The sequence below is a fragment of the Pseudopipra pipra genome, chromosome Z (assembly GCF_036250125.1).
Source record: "Pseudopipra pipra isolate bDixPip1 chromosome Z, bDixPip1.hap1, whole genome shotgun sequence".
Classification (NCBI taxonomy): Eukaryota; Metazoa; Chordata; class Aves; order Passeriformes; family Pipridae; genus Pseudopipra; species Pseudopipra pipra.
Genome location: NC_087581.1, coordinates 33,415,449 through 33,435,784, shown reverse-complemented (window position 1 = coordinate 33,435,784; position 20,336 = coordinate 33,415,449). Strand labels below are relative to the sequence as shown.

At 36.2% G+C, this 20,336-nt stretch overlaps 1 protein-coding gene across 4 annotated transcripts in view; it reads right to left on the bottom strand.

Moving 5' to 3' along the window:
* Window positions 1-20,336, bottom strand: part of DENND4C (DENN domain containing 4C) — a 70,080-nt gene that overhangs the window by 34,710 nt on the left and 15,034 nt on the right. For 2 of the 4 annotated variants that reach the window (XM_064643140.1, XM_064643141.1), the window contains exons 2-11: window positions 18,106-18,430; window positions 12,074-12,326; window positions 11,063-11,132; window positions 9,716-9,885; window positions 7,443-7,684; window positions 6,435-6,501; window positions 5,737-5,795; window positions 4,237-4,381; window positions 3,715-3,890; window positions 52-152 (exon numbers count right to left, since the gene is read on the bottom strand). In XM_064643140.1, the coding sequence (XP_064499210.1) occupies window positions 52-152; window positions 3,715-3,890; window positions 4,237-4,381; window positions 5,737-5,795; window positions 6,435-6,501; window positions 7,443-7,684; window positions 9,716-9,885; window positions 11,063-11,132; window positions 12,074-12,326; window positions 18,106-18,416 (1,594 nt within the window). In that variant the 5' untranslated portion in view covers window positions 18,417-18,430. Of the gene's footprint in view, window positions 1-51; window positions 153-3,714; window positions 3,891-4,236; window positions 4,382-5,736; window positions 5,796-6,434; window positions 6,502-7,442; window positions 7,685-9,715; window positions 9,886-11,062; window positions 11,133-12,073; window positions 12,327-18,105; window positions 18,431-20,336 lie in introns of those variants that run through there. The other 2 variants (XM_064643142.1, XM_064643143.1) reach the window with 2 other exon arrangements.

Sequence of the window (20,336 nt, the reverse complement as noted above, 5' to 3'; positions counted from 1 at the left end):
GTCCTTACATTTATATACTAATTACAATTCATTTTATTTTTTCTATTTCACCTGTTGCCAGCTGTGAGTGCAGTTTCCTTAAGGTGCTGAGCAGACTTTTACATGGCTTCTTGGGAAACTGCTTCCAGTTGGTGCTCTTCTTATCATCTGATCTGTAACACAGGAGAGAAAAAAATGGACATATAAAATACAGTTAGTATAAAAAAGAAGAACTCAACAGCCCTAGCTTTCTTCATTTACAGCAGGTAGTACCTAAAAAACATTATTTTGAAATTTTGTCAGTGTCTCTATTTGTTACAAAGAAAAAAAACAGGAGTGACATAACTCAGAATTTCATTTCCTCAGATACAGAACAGTATAAATTGAGTAATGAGTAGAGTTTTGTCCAGTCTGTAAGGAATATGTGGATTAAGACTTGATTTAGACCTTTCAGATGATTTCCCTTTCAGATTTTTCTATCAGTCTTGTTACTATACGTGACTACTATGCAAAGTCTATTCTACCATTAATGTGCCATACTGCTACTGGTATAAATAAAAGGCAGTTCTGAATACAACATGAAATTGTTATGGCAAAATGCTGGAAGATAATTTGGTAACTTTATGGTCATATGGCACACTGGAACATGTTTATGGCAACTCAGTCCCATCTTCAAAAGGCCTAGGAAGACTGGGAATTGAGTTCATAGTTGGAAAATTATGTGGTTGATCAAACAATGGAGTAAATTGCCTAAAGGGATGCTCATCTTCTTTAAGAACAAAAGCAGATAAAATGCTAGACCACCTTCAAGCAGTTGGATATAAAGAGAGATTAGTAGGGAGTAAATCCCAAGAACTTCTACACCTCTTTCTGAAAGGCAGAAGATGGGGGAGAATCCCTATTACAGAGAGAACATCAAATCTTGTGGCCATGAGACCAAATCAGTTATTACTATCCAAGCTGATACTGTCACTAGTTGGTTTTGCACTTTGCATTTTTGAGATCCTTGTTCCATTATTATTTGCCCTACTGGTAAATCAACACAGGGATAATCTTAGGAAGGAAGCCAAAATTTCAGGAGTTAAAGAAAAATTGCATGCTTACAGATGCCTTTGCCCATTCTTCCCCTGCAATAATTGCATGCCTATAAATAATTTAAGTGGTACCATTCCAAAAATGTCAGGAAAAAATCCTGCTATCAAACCTTTGCCCTAAAAAGGCTATTCAATGAACTTTCAATGTTAACTTTCACAGAGATAGTTGAAAAAAAAATTTAAAAAAGCATTAAGGAAGATATTGAATGAATAAAAGTCCTTCAGTATTTTTCAGCATAGCAGCAAACCTGCTCTAGAAAGACACAGACCGATTGATGTACCAGAAAATATTGCATTTTTCAAAAGTTATTTTTCTATTAAGCAGTCTTTCCAGGTCAGCAACAGTGCTGTTAAATGCTTTTACACATTAAAAAAAGAAAAAAAAAAAAAAAAAAGCAAGCAGCGTTGCCACTGAAATAAAAAGGGACAGAAACAGATGTGGATAAAACTGAATCAAACATTAATCTTTATTCACTAATAACATAGTATTTCAGAATTCTCTATGATCCTCAACAAAAAGTGCTTTATGGACATTTAGGTTTATTTACACATCTGCAAAACTGAAAGATACACTAATTTCCAAGTTAAAAAAGTTTTATAATGAAGGTACCAACATCTCACATTTGCCTAAGGCAAATGTTACAGATGTCAAATTCCTCTGGGAGCCAAATATGTCATACAGACAAATGCAAAATGGGCAGCAAAAAAGAAAAAGATCACTTGACTATTGAAAGAGAAAAGGACTTCTAAAACAGTAAAAGAAAAGGTGCAAAAGTCTTTCCAATCTGTCTCAGAGAGACTTTTAGTTCAACAACCAATCCAAGTAATGTTGGTACTTGGTCTTTCTAACAGTCATCCCAACAGAATCTTGACATCTTTATCTGCCTGCGAAATTTCCTGTTTCTATTCTATTTTTCAGCAACCCGATCTTCAACTTCCATTCTACTTATGAAGAAAAACACTGAAGTATTTTTCACTGCAAATATCTTCAAATAAATAAATTATCTTCCTTGACTTTCTTCAATGCATTCCTCTTTCACAACACCTATAATTATTCTTTTGGTGGCATAATACCAAATATACCAAACTGGGCCACACTGTGATGAAAATGCTTTTTGAAGTGTTTCTAACGGGGACCTAGGGGAAGCAGAAGAAAAAGCAAATAAAAACCATAAAACCAATCTGCTCCACTGTTTACCATTTCCTGTAATGTTACTAATAAAACAAAGTATTTCAGTAATATAAAGAAAATATTTGCTTCAATAGAGTAAGGGTCTTTCTGAGATAACAGAAACCAAGCATTCCACTGACCCACAGATCAAGTTACTAAGTCTAATCCAAGCCAGTAAAAGTAAAAGACAAGAGTTAAAAAGTGACATTAAGTAAAACTAAATGTTTTAATTAAATTAATTAAATTTAAATAAATTTTCATTTTAATTAATTAATTTTTTTAAATCTCACTAAAAAAGGGAGATTAAGTAAAACTAAATTTTCACAGAGAAAAGATGTGCACTTTAGTTAATGATGTTCACCCTCATCTTGAACTAGCTCAGATACCTCTATTTATGATCTTATTAATTTAAAATAGAAAGGTAGTTAATAAAAGTTACTAGACACCTGAAAAAACTAAATTTTCAACTCAGTTATTTGTACTCACATTACAGAAAACCAGACTCTGAATTAACCTCTCCTCAAGAAGGTGCAAAAAAGCTGTTCATGCAATACCTTCAATTTAAGGAAAATATTAAAAATTTAATAATTAAGTGAAAATATTTTAGAATTAAGACAGCAAATTTTGCTTGACTGATCTCACAAAAAACTTGTCCTTGTAACTTGAGAAAAATTTCTTCAACACTAACATAAAGTAGTGCAAGTGCAAGACAGCATCAGGATCTGTCATGAAGGGTCCCGAAGCATTCATGTTTGTTTAGGATGGAAAAAAGCCTTTAAGATCTTCAAGTTCCAACACTGTGAAGCCCACCATGAAACCACATCCACCACTAAAGCAAGAAACGCATCTACATGTCTTTTAACTACCTCCAGGGTTGGTGACTCAATGGCTTCTCTGAGCACTCTGTTCCAATGCCTGACCTTCAGTGAAGGAAGTTTTCCTACAATCCAATCTAAACCTTATCTAGTGCAAATTGATGCCATTTCCTTTCATCCTGCTGCCTGTTACTTGGGAGAAGAGGCTGACCTTCTACAGACTAAACACCCCAGCTCCCTTACTGCTCCTCAAAAACACTTGTGCTCCAGACCCTTCACCAGCTCCACTGCCCTATTCTGGACTCACTTCAGCATCACAATGTCTTTCTTGTCATAAGGGGTGCAAAACTGAACACAGGATTTCAGGTGCAGTCTCACCAATGCCAAGTACAGGGTGACAATCCCTTCCCTAGTTACTTACCATTGTTACTAAATTTACAGCAACATCTGCATCACATTTTTACAGGAAGTACCAAGTGTTGATCCTTGAATTAGTAAATTTTGATTTGGTATGAAGCATTAGAAATGAGAAAAAGAACAGGGGACAGTAAGAAACAAACCATAGTGGATAAAAGATCATTTAACAATTTTAGCTCCTGAGCATTTCAGCAATCTCTCCATCTACAGATAAACGTAAAATCTCCACAGAACTTACATGTACACCATATTTGTGTCCAAGTCAATGCACACAATATCCTGCGGTGGATCATACAGATCAAAATATCGTGAATCAACTCCAACAATAAATGGAACTGGTGCACTGAGTACGGTGGCCAGAGACAAAGGACAGAGGGGGATATATGGACATTGCCATTGAAACGGAAATATCATCTGAAGAAAAAAATTAAATTAACGCATTAAAACAAGACAACAGAAACTGTACAATAAAAATCAAGAAGTTATATGCAGCACATCGAAATGAAATTGCTAAAAGCTTTGCAACACTGTCAGAAAAATGCTCCCAAGTTTGATCACTTATATACAGCACATCTCTTAGTGAGATATGCAAAAATTATGATCTTTCTAATAGTTATTAGCTACAGCACTTGAATTAAATGCTGTTGCTGGGAAAAATTACCATCTAGTACATCAGTAATTTTAACTTAAAAAAGCCCTGTAACAACTGTGGTGTTTAAACCAATTTCTCTCCTTGCTGTACAGAACACTTCGTACTTACAGCTACTACAGCTTCAGCAACTCCTGTCAACACAGCTGGTCTAAGAGAATGCAGCAGGATCTTGCCTTCTAGTAATACAAAGAGTAACAGAGTGGCACAGTTCTCTGGTCCAAGATTCATAAGCAGAGTGCTAAAGTTTGCTCCACTAAGGAGTGCATGGGAAAGGGGAAGAAAAGAAGAATGTTATCGAGTTTAAAAAAAAAAAAGTCACTTCTATTAAACTTCTGACAACTGTTTGGAATCAACTAGTTGAATGGTACTAATATTACCACACATCAAACACCTAACTAACTAACTAATAGCTCTCATGTCATTATAAGACTTATACTACCACAAAGTAACCTAAATTCTGCTAAAGAAAGATACACTAAGCCATGCTACTGCTGAATTTGTGCTGTTTATGGCACTCTTTCTCATAGATACCCAGGCATCTTGTCTTCATAACAGTTAAACACATCCAACTGGTTAACAGCTAATTCAAAGACAAACACCAGTAGTTTCATATGATGGTTACCTCAGGCAAAAATCATGAACTGTAGTATCCATCTGATCTTAGAATAACAGTATCGAATTCTAATATGAGTCAAGCAAAATTAATCCACCATTTTGATAGAAAAATGCCTTTAGTTTCTACAGTTTAGACTCCATTTCATTTGTTTGGACTGTATGCATTTATGAATTGCAATGACATCTATTAGAGCACAGGGGTATAAAATCTGTCCTTAGAAAAGCGCTTACAAGTTACTTTGCAATTTGGTGGCTGGCTATGATTTCTCACTCAAGTACCTGTGCAACAGACATGATTAAATATGAATATGAATTAAATATGATAAATAAAGAATATTATACAATAATATTTTGGGGTAGGAAGAATAAAAAGGGAGAATATTTTGGTTTTTAACTTAAAGAAAAACCAAAAAATCAACAAAACCGTTGAAACAAAACCTCATGTCACTATCATAGGGAGCTCCAACCCAGAAGACGCAGGCAGTATCCACAGAGACTGCATCAACCTTCAATCACAAATACAATTTTTAGGTGTACTTTTGAATTTCTGAAATGTCTGCATTTGCACTTTCAAAGATTTCACCTAACTATTTGATGTAATTGTCTCTCTTGGATCCAAAAAAGCAAAAAAACCAAAACAACAGTCTCTATACTACTAAAAAAAATAAAATTGCTTACTACACAGGTTCTGAAATACAAGATCTTTAAATACATGTATTTGTTTCCTCACAGACACCTTCTTATTCCTTCATAGTTCCTACAATAATCTGGTAATTCATATTTATTTCAGGATAATTAGTGATAGTACACTTCCAAAATGGACACACCTATGCCAGACAACAACAACACTCTATAACATTATAAATGCATACTGAACTTTCTGGTTAGAATGTTTAATGATACTGCAGTAATATTTGACTTCCTTCTATGACTCACTCCTACTTGCCTCTGAATTTTTCAAGTAGCATACATTTAAAGCGTTAATAATGATACCTTAATGGCAATGGTGTAGAAACTGGCTGTGACAATATTAATGCATCATGGGCAGAAAGCTGAAACACATAAAGTAGTATGTGATTGGTATGGACAACTCCAAAGCTAATACAGTATAATATTCCAATACAAATGTATATCCATAATTTCATGAACTGCCTGGCAGACAGACACAATGTCATGTACCAGAGACAACCTCTGGGACTTGTGAACAGAGCTTGTATCAGTCACTGAAACAATTCTCAGACTTATAGAAAATTGTCTGTGACTCAGTGTTGGACACACTACTGGCTGCCAGGTGATTAAACAGAGGAACACAAGAGACAATGCCCCAGGGGACTAGACTCTGATCCACAGCAGTGGGTGGACAAGTGAGGGAAAGACAGAAAACAACCCTACCAGTGAGGTAACACAAACGGTGCCTATAAAATGAAAGGGTAGTATTAGGCAGAAATTTTAGAAGTGCAAGTAGGACACTGCTGCCATCTACACCACCTAAAGCCTGAAACTGTCTCCTTTGCTAACTTGTCCCAGGTTTATATCAATGAGAAAGAAGGCCAACCCAATCATCTCCTCCCTGTTCCCTTCCAGCAGGTGGGTATTCAAAGCCAAGCAAAAAGCCTAAAGAAAGAAACCAAAGGCAAGAAAGAAAGTTTGCCATTACTGCAGTTAAAAATGGTTGCAAATGTTTGCCTTACCTGCACAAGAATTCTTGGCCTTTGTGGTGAAGGGAAAGGTATATTGTGCATAAAATGGGATATATGCCTGCAAAGTAGACAAGATGTTAGAAAACCAGCACTTGAGATTAATGAGAGACTGAAAACAATGTTAACCACGTTTTGGAATTAATATTGTACCAATATTAATTTAAAAAAAATTAAAAAAAATTTTAAAACCCCCCCAAAAAAAATAAAAAATCCCTCAAACCCCCAACCCTCATGAAATGTACCGTGTTTTAGAAAGGTTGTTAAGATTTATTTACCGTTTTGATACATTTAAGAGCCTATTTATGCAAACAAAAACAAAATCTCCGTTCAATTTCCAAGCATGAAATGTGAGTAATACTAACAGTTTCAGATATGTAAGCAAAAGGTAAGAACACAACGGCATCTAGGCAAGCCATTTAAAACCCCAGGCAGCCTAACTCCATTCTATAGTTTCTAACAAGACTTTGCTAGGAGGAGCTACATACCTCACTGCCAGAGGTCTAACAGTTTTGAAAGTAACATTGTATTTCAGTAAACTTTTAGGACCCTGAAAAGCATCCTCTGCAGAGGTTTTGCACGCACACAGACACACACAGAAACAATCTGCATTAGTTGCAGTGCTTGGACACACATATTCATTGCTACTGTACAGCATCCCTGAGTTTATACTTATTAAGCTAAAATGCAGGACTGCAAATGTAGCATGTATCACAGCTCAGCCATTTTCTGTGTTTGATGTAGCTCAAAGAAAGGTAAACATACTTAACATATTTTAACAGAAAAGCCAAAGTAAAATCCAGTTAACTTTGCTGGCGCTGCAAGAGCCAGTACTATTAAACAGAAGCAGCAATAATTTCTATCAGTACAAAATAAGCTAAACAGTGGAAGCAAGACGATGCATCAACTATACCAACTAGGCAAGTGTGACATCCATAAATCAAATGATTTCTTGAGCTGATAACTACATTCCCACAACAACCAGAGAAATGTTCTACATACTTTTCAATGGGAAGAGGATGAGGTCCAGAGACAGACAGTTTGTAGATGAACATAAGAAATTTTCGAAATGCTTCAAAGAAAGGCCAGTGTGAGAGAAGGCAGATGCATTTGTTTGAATTGATGGACTTGGAAGTAATCACTTTCCTCTCTACAGTTGTCAGGAGACCCAGCTGCGATTGCTGTTTTTCTGTTAGCAGCTCCCGGGGATACGGCTCATAAAACTGAATAGCAGCACCATATACCTAAAAGATGAAGGAAAACAGCTAAGCAGACTCAGTATTTAACAGGAGTATTTAACAGGTTAGAACTTCTGAAGCATCCTTAAGTCTTTCGTGTTTGCACACACTATAGTGCGTAGCTTATGAAATGTAGCTTATGAAATGACTTTTCACTTATGTAACACAGAAGGCACCCTTATAAACAACATACTTTGGACTCTTGTGTCTCTCTTCCCCATTTCCTCAATAAAGTATTCATACTCAGTAACTTGAAAGGCAAGGAAGCAAACAGCATGCTGTGACAAAACTCTATCTATTAACCGTGAGGGTAAAGGAAAAAAAAAACCAAAACAAAATCAAAAATCCCTCAAACCCCCAACCCTCATGAAATGTTTGTGTTCAATAAATTCCCTTATCATTACCAAACTAAACAATAAAATTATTCCAGCTTTGACTTCACTCATTTTATCAAGCTAAACCTTTTCTAATATTTGTGAAGGAACAAGATTCAGGATGGGAGAGGTTCCAGGCATGGAGAAAAACATACAGCAATTGACAGGACTTTACAGTTCTTATGTGTTTATAAATATACACATCGTATGTTTCCCCAGGATTTGCATCTCCTGGGCATGTCCAGGCATGCCCGCTTCCCTGCTTCCCTGCTCCCCTCTCTGACAGGCTGAAGAAGCTGCAGAGACAGTTACCATTCGCCCTTTCCTTCCCCGGTTCCTCCCACGTTCCTCCCCCTTTGCCTGTGTCCCTACCCCGATTTGTTCCCCCGTTTGTCTGTCTCACGCTCCACCCGATATTCTAGCCCTTTCCCCACTTGAAACTCATAAAACCCCTATACCCCTCAATAAAGTATTCCATTTGCACCTCTACCTTGTCTCCGGACCCGTCCGTGCTGTGTTATGGCCCCATCCCCCCTCGGACCGTGGCAAATATTACCTTCCTATTTTTCAAAGTTTCAGTATTAACTGAATTACTCTGCCAAGCTTAGCAAAAGAAGAACAGGGAAAGAAAAATACTGCATCCTTCCTTGCAAAAGAAGTGTTAATATTTTGGAGAAATATCTTTTTTCTATTTGGAAATGGAAAAGAATATAAATTTCCTATTAGGTGACTGAGACAGAGTGGAAGTTGAGCTGTTATCACTAACAGAGCCAAACTGCTGTTTATTAGCTACAGAGAGATAATCACACATTAATATCACTTATTCCCATATGCAGTTCACACACACACACACAGAGACACACACACACACACACAGACACACACAGCTGGCAAGCTGAAACAAAAGCTGAGAGATCAACCCTAAACTAGGGGCTCCCTTGCTTCATCTGGTGTACCTATAATCCTGTAGTCTCTATGTATAGCAGACACTGCCTTTCCCACATGTGGGCCAAGTCATGCAACACCTTTTTGGTGCCTGTGTGTGCTGGTGGCCTTATACAGCCTTCTTATTCAGAAAACAGATCGTGTTCTCAATCTATCACTTCATACAAATTCAGAAGGATCACTAGTCCTGGGACATCATTAGAGCCTTTCACATATTCACCTCTCAGCAGATATGGTTCCTCTTCCTGCCCTGCTGTTTTCTGGTAACTAGTTTCCAATTCATGTGCAAAGATACCTACAGAGCCCAATTACACAAATTCACAAAGAAGTGGCTTTTAAGGTAAGGATATGAAAACTCTAACAATTTAAACATTGCTAACACTCGTCTTAAGTTCTCTTTTACACACAGAGTACAATTCCATTCCCAGAAACTCCTTCCTTGAATCAACAGAGAAATCCATGTGCTGTGAGTTTTAGTTTTATTAAGGGTATATGGTTCAGCCTACATGGGACTAAAACAGCAAATACACTTCCAGCTACTTCCTGTTTGGTTTAGTTCCATCTTACACGAAGGCTTAAGAAATACAATTTTAGAAGAGAGGTATTTAACAATTTATTTTGTAGTATTTCTAAAATACTAAAGAAACAATCTCTATTTATCTCCAGAGCAGCCACCTGAAATAAAAGAAAAAAACGAGTTCACAGTGTGGAGCCATACCTTTTCTGCAGAAGAGCAGGTCAGTACAAATGTTGAGAACACTGGTAGTGGATATTTGGTTTGAGGGTCCCAGCACTCAATAGTGGCTCCCATGGGAAGGCAGAAGAGAGGAACAGATTCTGACAGTGGGAATGATTCATAGTTCTCTTGAGGATATCTGAAAATTAAGCCTTAAGAATGGGGAAAGGAAAAGTAAGTACATTTGTTCTGTAAGCCCTAAATAATGTAAGCAGTATATTTTCCACAATATATAGCTACATCTGATGGTTATCTGGACTTCAGAATTTAAGATTACATCTGCAAAGAAGAAAGTCTCTCATTTGACAGTAAGACTAACTGATCCAAGTAACAATCACTTGAAAATAGTGTATGAATACTGACTGATTTTACCCTTTTGGTAACTGCTGAAAACCAGAACACACTGAAGATTTTTACACCAAACCAGTCGGGCTGAAGTGCTATTTAAATGTGCCACTGAAATGGATTTTATTACAAGAAATTCCTATGAAGAAAGTGATTATCTACTGTGAAAACAGCAGTAATACCTTCACTGAAAATAGGATGAACTAGATGACTGTCTGCATTTTCTGCTCTCAGTACGTTCAGTTTCAACAAATTGTTTATTCAGCCTTCGGGTATATAACTCTTGCTGGTAGAAAACAGGTACATAAGCATTGGTTTACTATTGCTGCTCATCTAGCTTGTTTTATGGTACACAGACTTCATTACCTATGCTTTCCACTTCTGTGTGGTAGTTTACTCCTATCAAAGGAACTTGGTGCACTTAGTGCTGAGTAGAAACCCTTCTGAAAGTTTTTTTTGGTTTCTTCAAAAAGAAATCTGTAGCAACACATTAATAAACTTACAAAACCCAGACTTGTCATTTATTGTTCAGAATATTTTTCAATCTCCTCAAATAAGGAACAACAGAATAGTCGTGGAACTGAAGGGAAGAAACATATTTAACTTTCAACTTAAAGATCCTGACACACAAAAAGAAATATGAGTAAGGCTGAACAGAATTTTTAGTTAGTCCTTCTCCAATACCACCAACACAAGTTTTGTTTTGTCTTTTGTTTCATCTGAAATATTTGCTAAGATTTCTGCTAAAGCTCCTAAGCAACCAAGCCATGATAAGAACTAAAATAATACAGGAAAATGCTATTCCTATTGAGACTTTTCCTTAGGAAAAAGTGAGGAGAGCAAAGAAGGCATTATAGGAGTTAATTTCAACTGACATCCTCTAGGAACAAAATTCTGACAGATAGTGCTTTATTACTAAATTATTACTTTATTTCAACAAAGCATTTGAATCCTTCTGTTTAGACAGCTTCTAAAATTACTTACCAGCTTTATACGCTAAAGAGTTAGAAGCTGGCACAGACTTCTTGTAACAAAGGTATACACTGGAACCCCACTGGAAGACAAAAGTTTCATCTCAGAACCAGCAAAGAAAACAATAGGCAACAGAAATCAAACATAAGCATTTGTATATATTCCCACTTACAAACAAGTCAGACATTTTAATAAAAAGCATTACAGAACACAGAATACAGCCTGGTTGGCAGCTGAGTGCACGTAAATGATAAAAACGAGAATTCACCCTTCTCTCATTTTTTAGAGATTACAGGATTTACATAAAATAACGACACCACCACACGACTCTGATTTATTCCAACAAAAGAACAAGTAAAAGTGAAGCAGCTCAATTTGCAGCTTCACATTTTTATGGTTATTTAAAAGTAGAATCTTATGGGAACCTCGTTAGGGGAAGTGAAATTCTAATCATCATCACCTGAAGCTTCTATCATACTTCCATAAACTGGTTATCAACATAGTATTTTTGCAGTTTGTCTAAACATGCTCTACCATTCCAAAAACTCACATATTCCAGCCTGAGTAAACTAAATGCAAAACAGACTAAGTAAAAGAGAACCAATTAAAGCAAAGTACATGGAGAAACTGCAAGCATTAATTATCATTCTTACAATGATAAGGCATTATTAACAACCGAGAAAAAGGTGTTTCTGATTCATCCCGAGTGTCAGCATCACCAAACGGTGGGGGAGAGAGAATAAAAAAAAAATTAAAATTCCAGTGCACTACTCCTAAATACACCTAGACATGCGTATGCAAACAGTAGTGAGTATTCAGTATGAAACAGTAATTTCCAACAAGAAAGGAAATCAAAGTAACAAAACTGAAGTCTCACACATGGTATGAAGAATGAATTACGATGTAGTGATAGAACACAATTATAATAGCGCTAAGAAGAGTTCAAGAAACTACTCCTTTAGGTGTGTTTGTTGAGTTAAAAAAATAGAGAAAAAAAAGCAATTCAAGCTTATAAATACTCACCATACCACAGTTTAAATTCTTATCAACTTTACAGAATGTATGAGGAGGGGTTTCTCCTTTGCTGGTAACAATAACACAGATATCTGTCACTGCCAATGAATTTTGAGGTCGTACTGGAGGAGCCCTTCGATATGTGATAAAGATCCGCTGAGAAGAAGCTGAGCTGTTGTTCACATTAGCGCAACGACCATAAGGAGTAGCTTGAATCACTTCACAGCCTGAAATTATGCGTTCCTTCCCTTCATACAGAACTCTGCAGACATGAAGGAAACAAGATATTATGTGCATTCAAATATATATGAAGTTACTTGGACAAATTCAGAGAAACTGTCCATGCATTAGCACCCTATGTCATCACTGCAACTTTCTAATGCAGCACTTGAGGTTAAAGAAACTGCTCCAAAATATTCTCTGTGGGAACAAATGACAATTATGGGGGGGGAAAAAAAAAAAAAAAATCAAGCCACACTGAAAAGGATTTAGTTATAAAACTAGTAGGAATGCTACACTATGAATGAAAAATAAATACAAAGTAAACTTTACATTGCTTGCACATATGACACCTGACAATTTCATCACTAAAATGTCCGATAAGTCATTTAAAATTTGTCTTTTTCTGGGGTTGTTTTTTTTTTTTTTTTTTTTTTTTGTGAGTAGGGTTTTTTGTTTTGGTTTGGGGCTTTGTTTGTTTCTAATTGGTTGTGTTTGGTTTTTTGTTGTTTTATTTTAGGGTTTTTTGGAGAGGTTTTTTTGGTAGGCTTTGGTTTGGTTTGTTTTTAAGAAATAGTCTTGGAAAAGGACAAAGTACACTGCTTCCTAGATGAATTTTTCCAGAAAAAAAATTAATCTAAATACAGTAATAATTGACATTCACAGTTTGAGTAACACTCCTTAGGACAATGGGGCAAGGAGAGAAACTAACACTCTGCTCCACAGAGAAGGAAGAAATAATAACTACAGTTGACTGTACTCCTAGAAAGCAGAATATATCTTATGTGGCTGTACAACAACATTCATATGGTGCTTGGATTTTATTTTTTTAGCAAGATCACTAGTTTAGACCGCTGTATTCTTAGCAAAAAAACAAAAAATCCTTTACAGCTTCACAGCAGCTAAGTGAGCTAAAGCTTTTCTTTTCCAAACATAAAGCTATTAACAAGTTACTATGAGAAAAAATGTGGAAGCCAAAACAAACATCACTGAACATTTTTAATGCACAGATGCTATTATAGGGCAAGCTTTATTTCCCATTCCACACCCAAGTAGCCAATGGTTCCGTTTGCTTGGCTCTCTGCAATATGTACACAGTAATTGCCACTTGCAAATCAGTTTTCATCATTATAAGATTAAGGATAAAGGTAATAAATTAAAACTTTGTATTTTGTGATCTCCAGCTTTCCACATGTAGTCCCTCACAACTTTAAAAAAAAAATAAGCAGGCAATACATATTTACTGTCCCAAAATATTCTTGGTTAAATGTTCGACAGACTACAAGTAAGTATGTATTTGAAAACTTCAAAAAGTTACATGTCTAAGCCCAAAAAAAAGAAAGTTTTTTCATATCCAACCATTCCCAGAACTTTAAAAAAAAAATATATGATTAAACTTTCAATATTACTTAAATACTATTCCCATCTTTAAACTGGAATATGCAAATGTTACTATTTATTCTGACTCAAGAGAATGAACATGTATCTTGTTATAGGACTGATGATATACATGAACTAGAATACTTTAAAAAAGCAAAGAAATCACATGAGTTGGGAGCATACTGATGTAGCTACCAGACTGCCATAGAAATTTACTCAACTAGTTCATGGAGGACAATAATCTTCAGCAAGGGTTTCAGTTGTAGAGAGTCTGATCATCATATTTGCTACATTTAAAACAATGTGTAATCTCAGGCTCAAAACCAGCCTAATACCAGCATTTCCAAGCTGCACCATTAGTTTTAATATACTACCTACCAAGATATGTATGGAGAAAGCACATGCTAATTATATTATTTCTAAACTCAGTAATGTTCTGGAAGAATATGTATTTTGCACTTTTTATTGGGTTACCTACTTCACAAAGTTAAAAAAACCCCAACAAAACAGAATACCAACCACTACAATGGCAGCAGCTCTCAGGCCACGTTCATTGTGCATAAAGAATTTACATGAACTTTTCACATCACTGCCAATCAGAATCTTAATCTGAAGAAAATTTTAACAGAGCAGTCTCCAAACAGAAGTTTCAATTCCATTTCATTTTAGTTTCATGTATTTTAAAGAAAATCCAAAATACAAAATTTTTCCAGAAACGTCTGTCAGCTGACAGCTTTTGACAAGGAACACGGCATTAATCAGACAATTCCAGCAGTTCAGTTTAGTAAGTTTGCAAGTATTCTCAGAAAAATACTTAAGGGCCTGACCAGTGTTCAAGACTGTAACAGTGGGGTCACCTCTCCTCAAAAGCAAAATGAAAATGAAAGCAACACTCACTTCTACATATACACTGGAGCGGTATTATTAAACCCACACCATTTCCTGACCTCATATACTGCAGTATGGTATTGTATTTGCAAGCAAATGGAAGAAAACCACCACACATGGATCACTCAAATTAAACAATGGTTTTAATGATTCAGAGAAAAGCAATTAGAAGTGATGCATGAAATACTGAACATGGCATCATTTATAAGTAACATCCTCCCTGACAGTGTAAGTTTATTCCTACTTGTTCCTATTTCCCAGCATCTGCCTTTGATTAATTAGTACTGATTAGGGTTAAGATTTGTTTCCTGCTTCTTTAAGCGTACAGTTTGGCTTCGATCCTAAGTACACATTATTTGCTACAATATTTTATCAACTTCAATACAGTTTCATTTCAAGCAAAATATAAATTTATATATAAAATATAAAGCTTATTCTAGATGTTAGGTCCCTTTGTAAGAAAGATCAAAAAAATCTTATCCTCTCTTTGTAAGGCTGTTTGACCTTGTACGTGGAAGTTCTCTCATGAGCAGTTTTACTGATGTAAAGGTATACTTCAATACATCAGACAACAGAGTTTAAAAAGAAGAAATACCACCTTATTGTGCCTGTTGAGTTAAAAACCTTAAACCACAGAAGCCTTTCCTTCTGGAAAACCATTTCAAAACAGGTCGACTGTTGCAAATTGCATTGTGTCTAGGGCTGCTGTCCAGTTTGACTTGTCCTCTATGTACAACCATATTTCTGCCTCTCACAGCTGTTATGCAAAATAAGCCTTCATAACACCTCTTCCTCTTTCATTTAAGATAAGGAGGTTTGCAAGTATTGAATAATAAAGGGAGTAATATAAATATACTAGGCACCAGGAGTGTCAGAGAAGTGGTAGGTCAAGCAAAGGGAAAAGATGGACTTATCTTTTATTTCTACTGCCATCACTATTACTATTTGTCTAAACAAACAAGTAACTAGTTTCACCATTAGTTTCACCCTAAGCTGCTCTGAACACCCAGCTGCAGCTGTCACACCGGTGAGATTTCAGAAACAATGGAAGACGCTCGTTGTTAAGAACATCTTCCAGTTTCTATTCCAGTTTCTTGAAATTTGAGTTCACTTTCTTTTTCGAAATACATCTTCAGTAAAAAAAATCATTTGTTCAATTGATACTCCTGCAGATTTTCAGAAAACAGGTATAACAGGAATTACAAGGGTCCTTATACCCAGAACCCCAAGGGTCCTTAGCACAGAATCACTAAGCAAACTAAAGCTTCCCATACTAATCTGAAAAAAAAAAAAAGTTTTTAAAAAACAAATAAATCTGCAATTCTTTCTTTACACAATGCAAGATACCTAACTTTTGCATTATTTAAAAAAAGAAGTGCAGGAGCTCTAGCATATCCCTAACTCAAGTGTAAAACAAAGAGAGGTGAAATTTTGTTTCGAAGTCTCACGCACCTAAACCAAAACAAATCTCAAATCTCAGTTCTTGTCTATTTCTGGAACATCAGCAAAACAATCAATTAGAAAAGCAATGGAATGACTGTAGCTGAATTATTTCATAGATATATAAGCTTAAGATACTAGATTTTACAACTATATGTAGGAATAGGATCTTAGAGATCTCTTATCCTAGGATCAAATCTTTATTTTTCCACATAATTTCCAACTAATATTTTCTCCAACTAATTAATCCAATTAATTCTGGGAAATGCAACATCCAGAGGCATGGCACATGGCCTAACTATATGCAAGCAAGCACCTGCAGCAGGAAGTCACTCTAGCAGATTACAGACACTTAAGAACCAGCAGACAATTATGAAGGAATGAGGATGGAGGGCACAGAACACAAGGACATAGCAGAGAAATAGTAGAGCACAGCCCCAACCTCCCTCTTCTCCAAAAAAACATTTCCCTAGCAGAAAGAAATACACAGACACACACAAACACTTATCAAGAATCATCTGAATGCTTGGACTACAACATAACTCATTTTTATACGCATACCAACAACCTTGACACAAGACTATGCATTTCACCCTTTCAAGGGATGTACTCTTTCTCTACCTGCCATGTTCACTTAGCATGTCAGACAGGCTTAAAGATAAAATATTCTGTCTCACTTGGGTTTTTAATTAAAATAATAGAGAACAGCATAAACTAGCCTTCAGACTGTGCATACATCTCTTGCTCAAACTCCACTTTCATTTGAACACAGTGAAATTTACAGATACCAAAAAAAAAGATTGCTCTAACCATCTCTTGCACATAGTTGCAAAACAGGAGGAACAGCGGGGGGAAATATGCATCATTGCTCAGAGAGAAAAGTCTCCCACGACATGTTAGGTGTGACACCCTAAGCAGATCAAACACTCACTAGAAATACTATTTGCCAAATATCACCATCTTAGCCAATTATCTGCCTATTTTGTTTAGCAGGCATTCCCTACAAAATCTACCCAAGCATTCAAGTTCCTAAGATTGTGGGAGACGCAAAGATAAACGTGCTAGTCAAGTTGCTTCCTTAAAGTTGCTGAAGACTGATAGTTCAGGAATTCCCTTGAGGAATCGCTCACTGTAAAAATTCCTCCTTCTGCTAGAACTACTGAAGTTTGACAAACCATTGAAATAATAACTTCAGACTGCAATATGTCTTCTCGCAGTGCCAGTTGCAGCCATAGGAAAAGATTATTTTAAAAATCGGTTTCGCTGAAGACAATTAGAACACAGTTTAGATGACCAAGATGAACAGAAACTAGAATGTATCAGGTTAATTATTTAACTTGAACTGTAACCCTTAGAGAAAACTGTCTTACCATGAAACTACTTTCATTACTAAGATTTCAGTGTCAGTCTTCTCCTGACTGGAGCCTGCTTGTCAGTTGGCACTCAAACTGTAGGCAAAAAATGGCATACATAGGCTTTACGCCTAATGCATTTAAGCTTATAAATGAAAAAAACTACACTTATGATAGCTTACATAGAGATGTATGACTTTTACACTATTGTTTACTATTTCTTTAATAACTAAGGAAAAACACATGTATTCCTTATTTTGCCATAATCATAATAGCATCCTCACCCATGCTGTTTTCTCTTTCTCATTATATCCCCAGTAGTTCTAAAAAGTCCTTATACATTCTTAAGTTGTATCTTTTACTATAAGCATTAAATTGAATTCCACAAGGTGATAATTTTTTTGTCTCCCGAAGTCATTGTTTTCAGATTAAGCATGTTAATATTTCTGGATTTGGACTATATCATTTCTATAAATAAATTTTGTGCTATTTTCTCACCTTTCATAAAACTGCAGCCGAGAACTTGATTTCTCATATTTGCTTTGCTTCATCACTCTCTCTCCCTCTCATCTTCTAAACTAAAACATTACCATTAATTTTAAAAAGATAAGTTCACTAGAAGACTGACATTTTGTTCAACCTATTCCAGATTCAAACAGTGCATTTTTAAAAAGTTTTCTTACATCTGTTTTCACCATCACTTATAAAGAGTAAGATTTGATCATTATGGAAGAAGGAACTGAATTGTGGTAAAAATCTCACCCAATGTCAGTAAGTGGTGGTTTGTCCCGCCCTCTCTTGTAGCAAAGAAAAAGTTCAGGACTCTTCAGACTTCCATAGTTTAAGTTGGCTTGAAGGGCTGTAGGAGTGGCTTCAACACAGGTGTATCCCTCTGGGACAGTTTCACCAGCTGATTTAATTATCACAGCAATGTCAGTAATTGGAGCCTTTGGACCAGTTGACTTTGTTTCATGTCGGCTTATTTCTTGGTCCAGCAGGGTTGCTGTATCTGTATCAGTGAGCCCTGCCACTACAAAATAGTCAGCCACTCGTGGACCTTTGTCTTCTATCATGGTTATGTCAGTACCTGGGGAAAATAAAGAGACAGAAATCAAACATTCTGCTTTCAAACACAACCCCTTCCCTCAACAACTATGAGGATTCAGAACTTTTGAAGATATTTTTGCAAATATAAGAATTCCTATATAGAGAATTCTATGAATTCATGAAAATTCTAGGGAGACTCCAAATAAACCTTTGACTTTTGCTGCTTAAAAAAGATATTGAAATATATTGTCAGTAATTAAATTTCAGTTCTAGCACTATAACAGTCATGTTTAGAGTGAGATAAAGGATAACTCAAAGCTCCTGACACAGCAGCTACATAGAAAATTGCTTTGTGTTCACTATAAGACCATTCAAGCTCTTTGCAGGCTATAAGTTAATGCAGATATCCCATTCTAAAAGCATCTGTATTTTTCTGCCACTGCTTGTGAACAATTTCACTAAAGAATCATGTTCTCTTTTTTTTTTTTGAGAGAGAGAAAGAGAGAGAGAAAGAGAGAGAGAGGGAGAACAACTGCAAATACAGCCTCACTACTTCTGCACAGTTCATCCATTTTGTTTCGTAACCCAGACCTAACAGTGCAGTCTTGAACATTCAGCTGGCAACTGTAACATCTGGAAGTCATTTACAAAAATCACACATCCAAACCCACATTTCATCAGCTGATCAGGCAGCACACATCACTGCTCAGCTGCACATTCCAGATCTGTAAAGAGTTGTTCTTCCAACATCACCAATGTTCACTAAGCATATGATGTTAAAGTAGTGAAACACAAGTTTCTATTAAGAACAAACCTAGTTGGCAACTTATGCTCAAGTATCTCAAGTATAATTTCAAGTACCTGATTCTCATTAAATACTTGTATTTTTAGAAGATGCGTAAGAAGTATTTAAACAGTGGCAGCCAAGCAATAAACCTGAATACTGTTGTACCCCTACAGGAAGATTGGGACCACCTTCTTTTAGATCCCCTTGTTTCTATCACCAGATTTCTGGAGATCCCATCTACAAAGCTAACCAAATAATGGAAGTCTGGCTCCCACCTTTGAAAATAAGAATGCCACAGCTGCCAAGGTTCCACCTACCAAGGAGTAGTGGTCAATGGATATTATCAAATAATAAGTGCACCAAGATTGAGAAGGTTCTTGTATTCAGAATGGCCTAGTCTGGTAACTGCAGAAATACTGGCCTCTGCTAATAGAACTCTGGTTTGGTGAAGGCAGTATAATTCTGTTCCCTGCAACCTGGTTAATCACCTTCCTGTTCTTATCCTGCTCTTTCTTACTGAAATGATACTAAAAAGGTATTTTCCATCTTTACAGTTTAAAAGACTTCTAAAACTTTTGATAATAAGTGTACCGAGTACTGAGGGAAAAATCACTTATCCATCCTGCATATTTACTATGAAATTTTAGCACATAATTATGCAACTTCTCCTGAAGAACAAGAAAATTACTCCAGAGCCATAGCTACTTGTGAATCTTCTGAATCACATTTAGGTACAGAACTTGCATCAGTTTACCCTTTTTACTGTCATAAAAAAAACATGAAATGAGCAATAAAACCCCTTACAGGCAAGCAAGTCAGCAAGAAAATCAGGGGTGATGCCTTCAACTTCGTCTTCTATAAACTGCTACTTCTGTTAAAAGGTCCCTTCTCATACTGCCACTGCTCATTTCCACCTTAACGTCTGTCTGGAACTATAGTTTGTGCAACCATGTAATGAACTGGAACAAGAAATTGCTCTGGCTGAATGCTAACCTGGCAGAGACTGCTTAGTGTTCAACCAGAGCGAACACTATTCTACAGCGATTCCCTGTGTCAGCACAAAAGCAGCAGCAGTATGCCCCTTTCAGCAGCAGCACTGACCTACACTGGATTAATCATAAAACTGTGAAGATGTTTCAGTTTGCCTCTCAGATGCTTG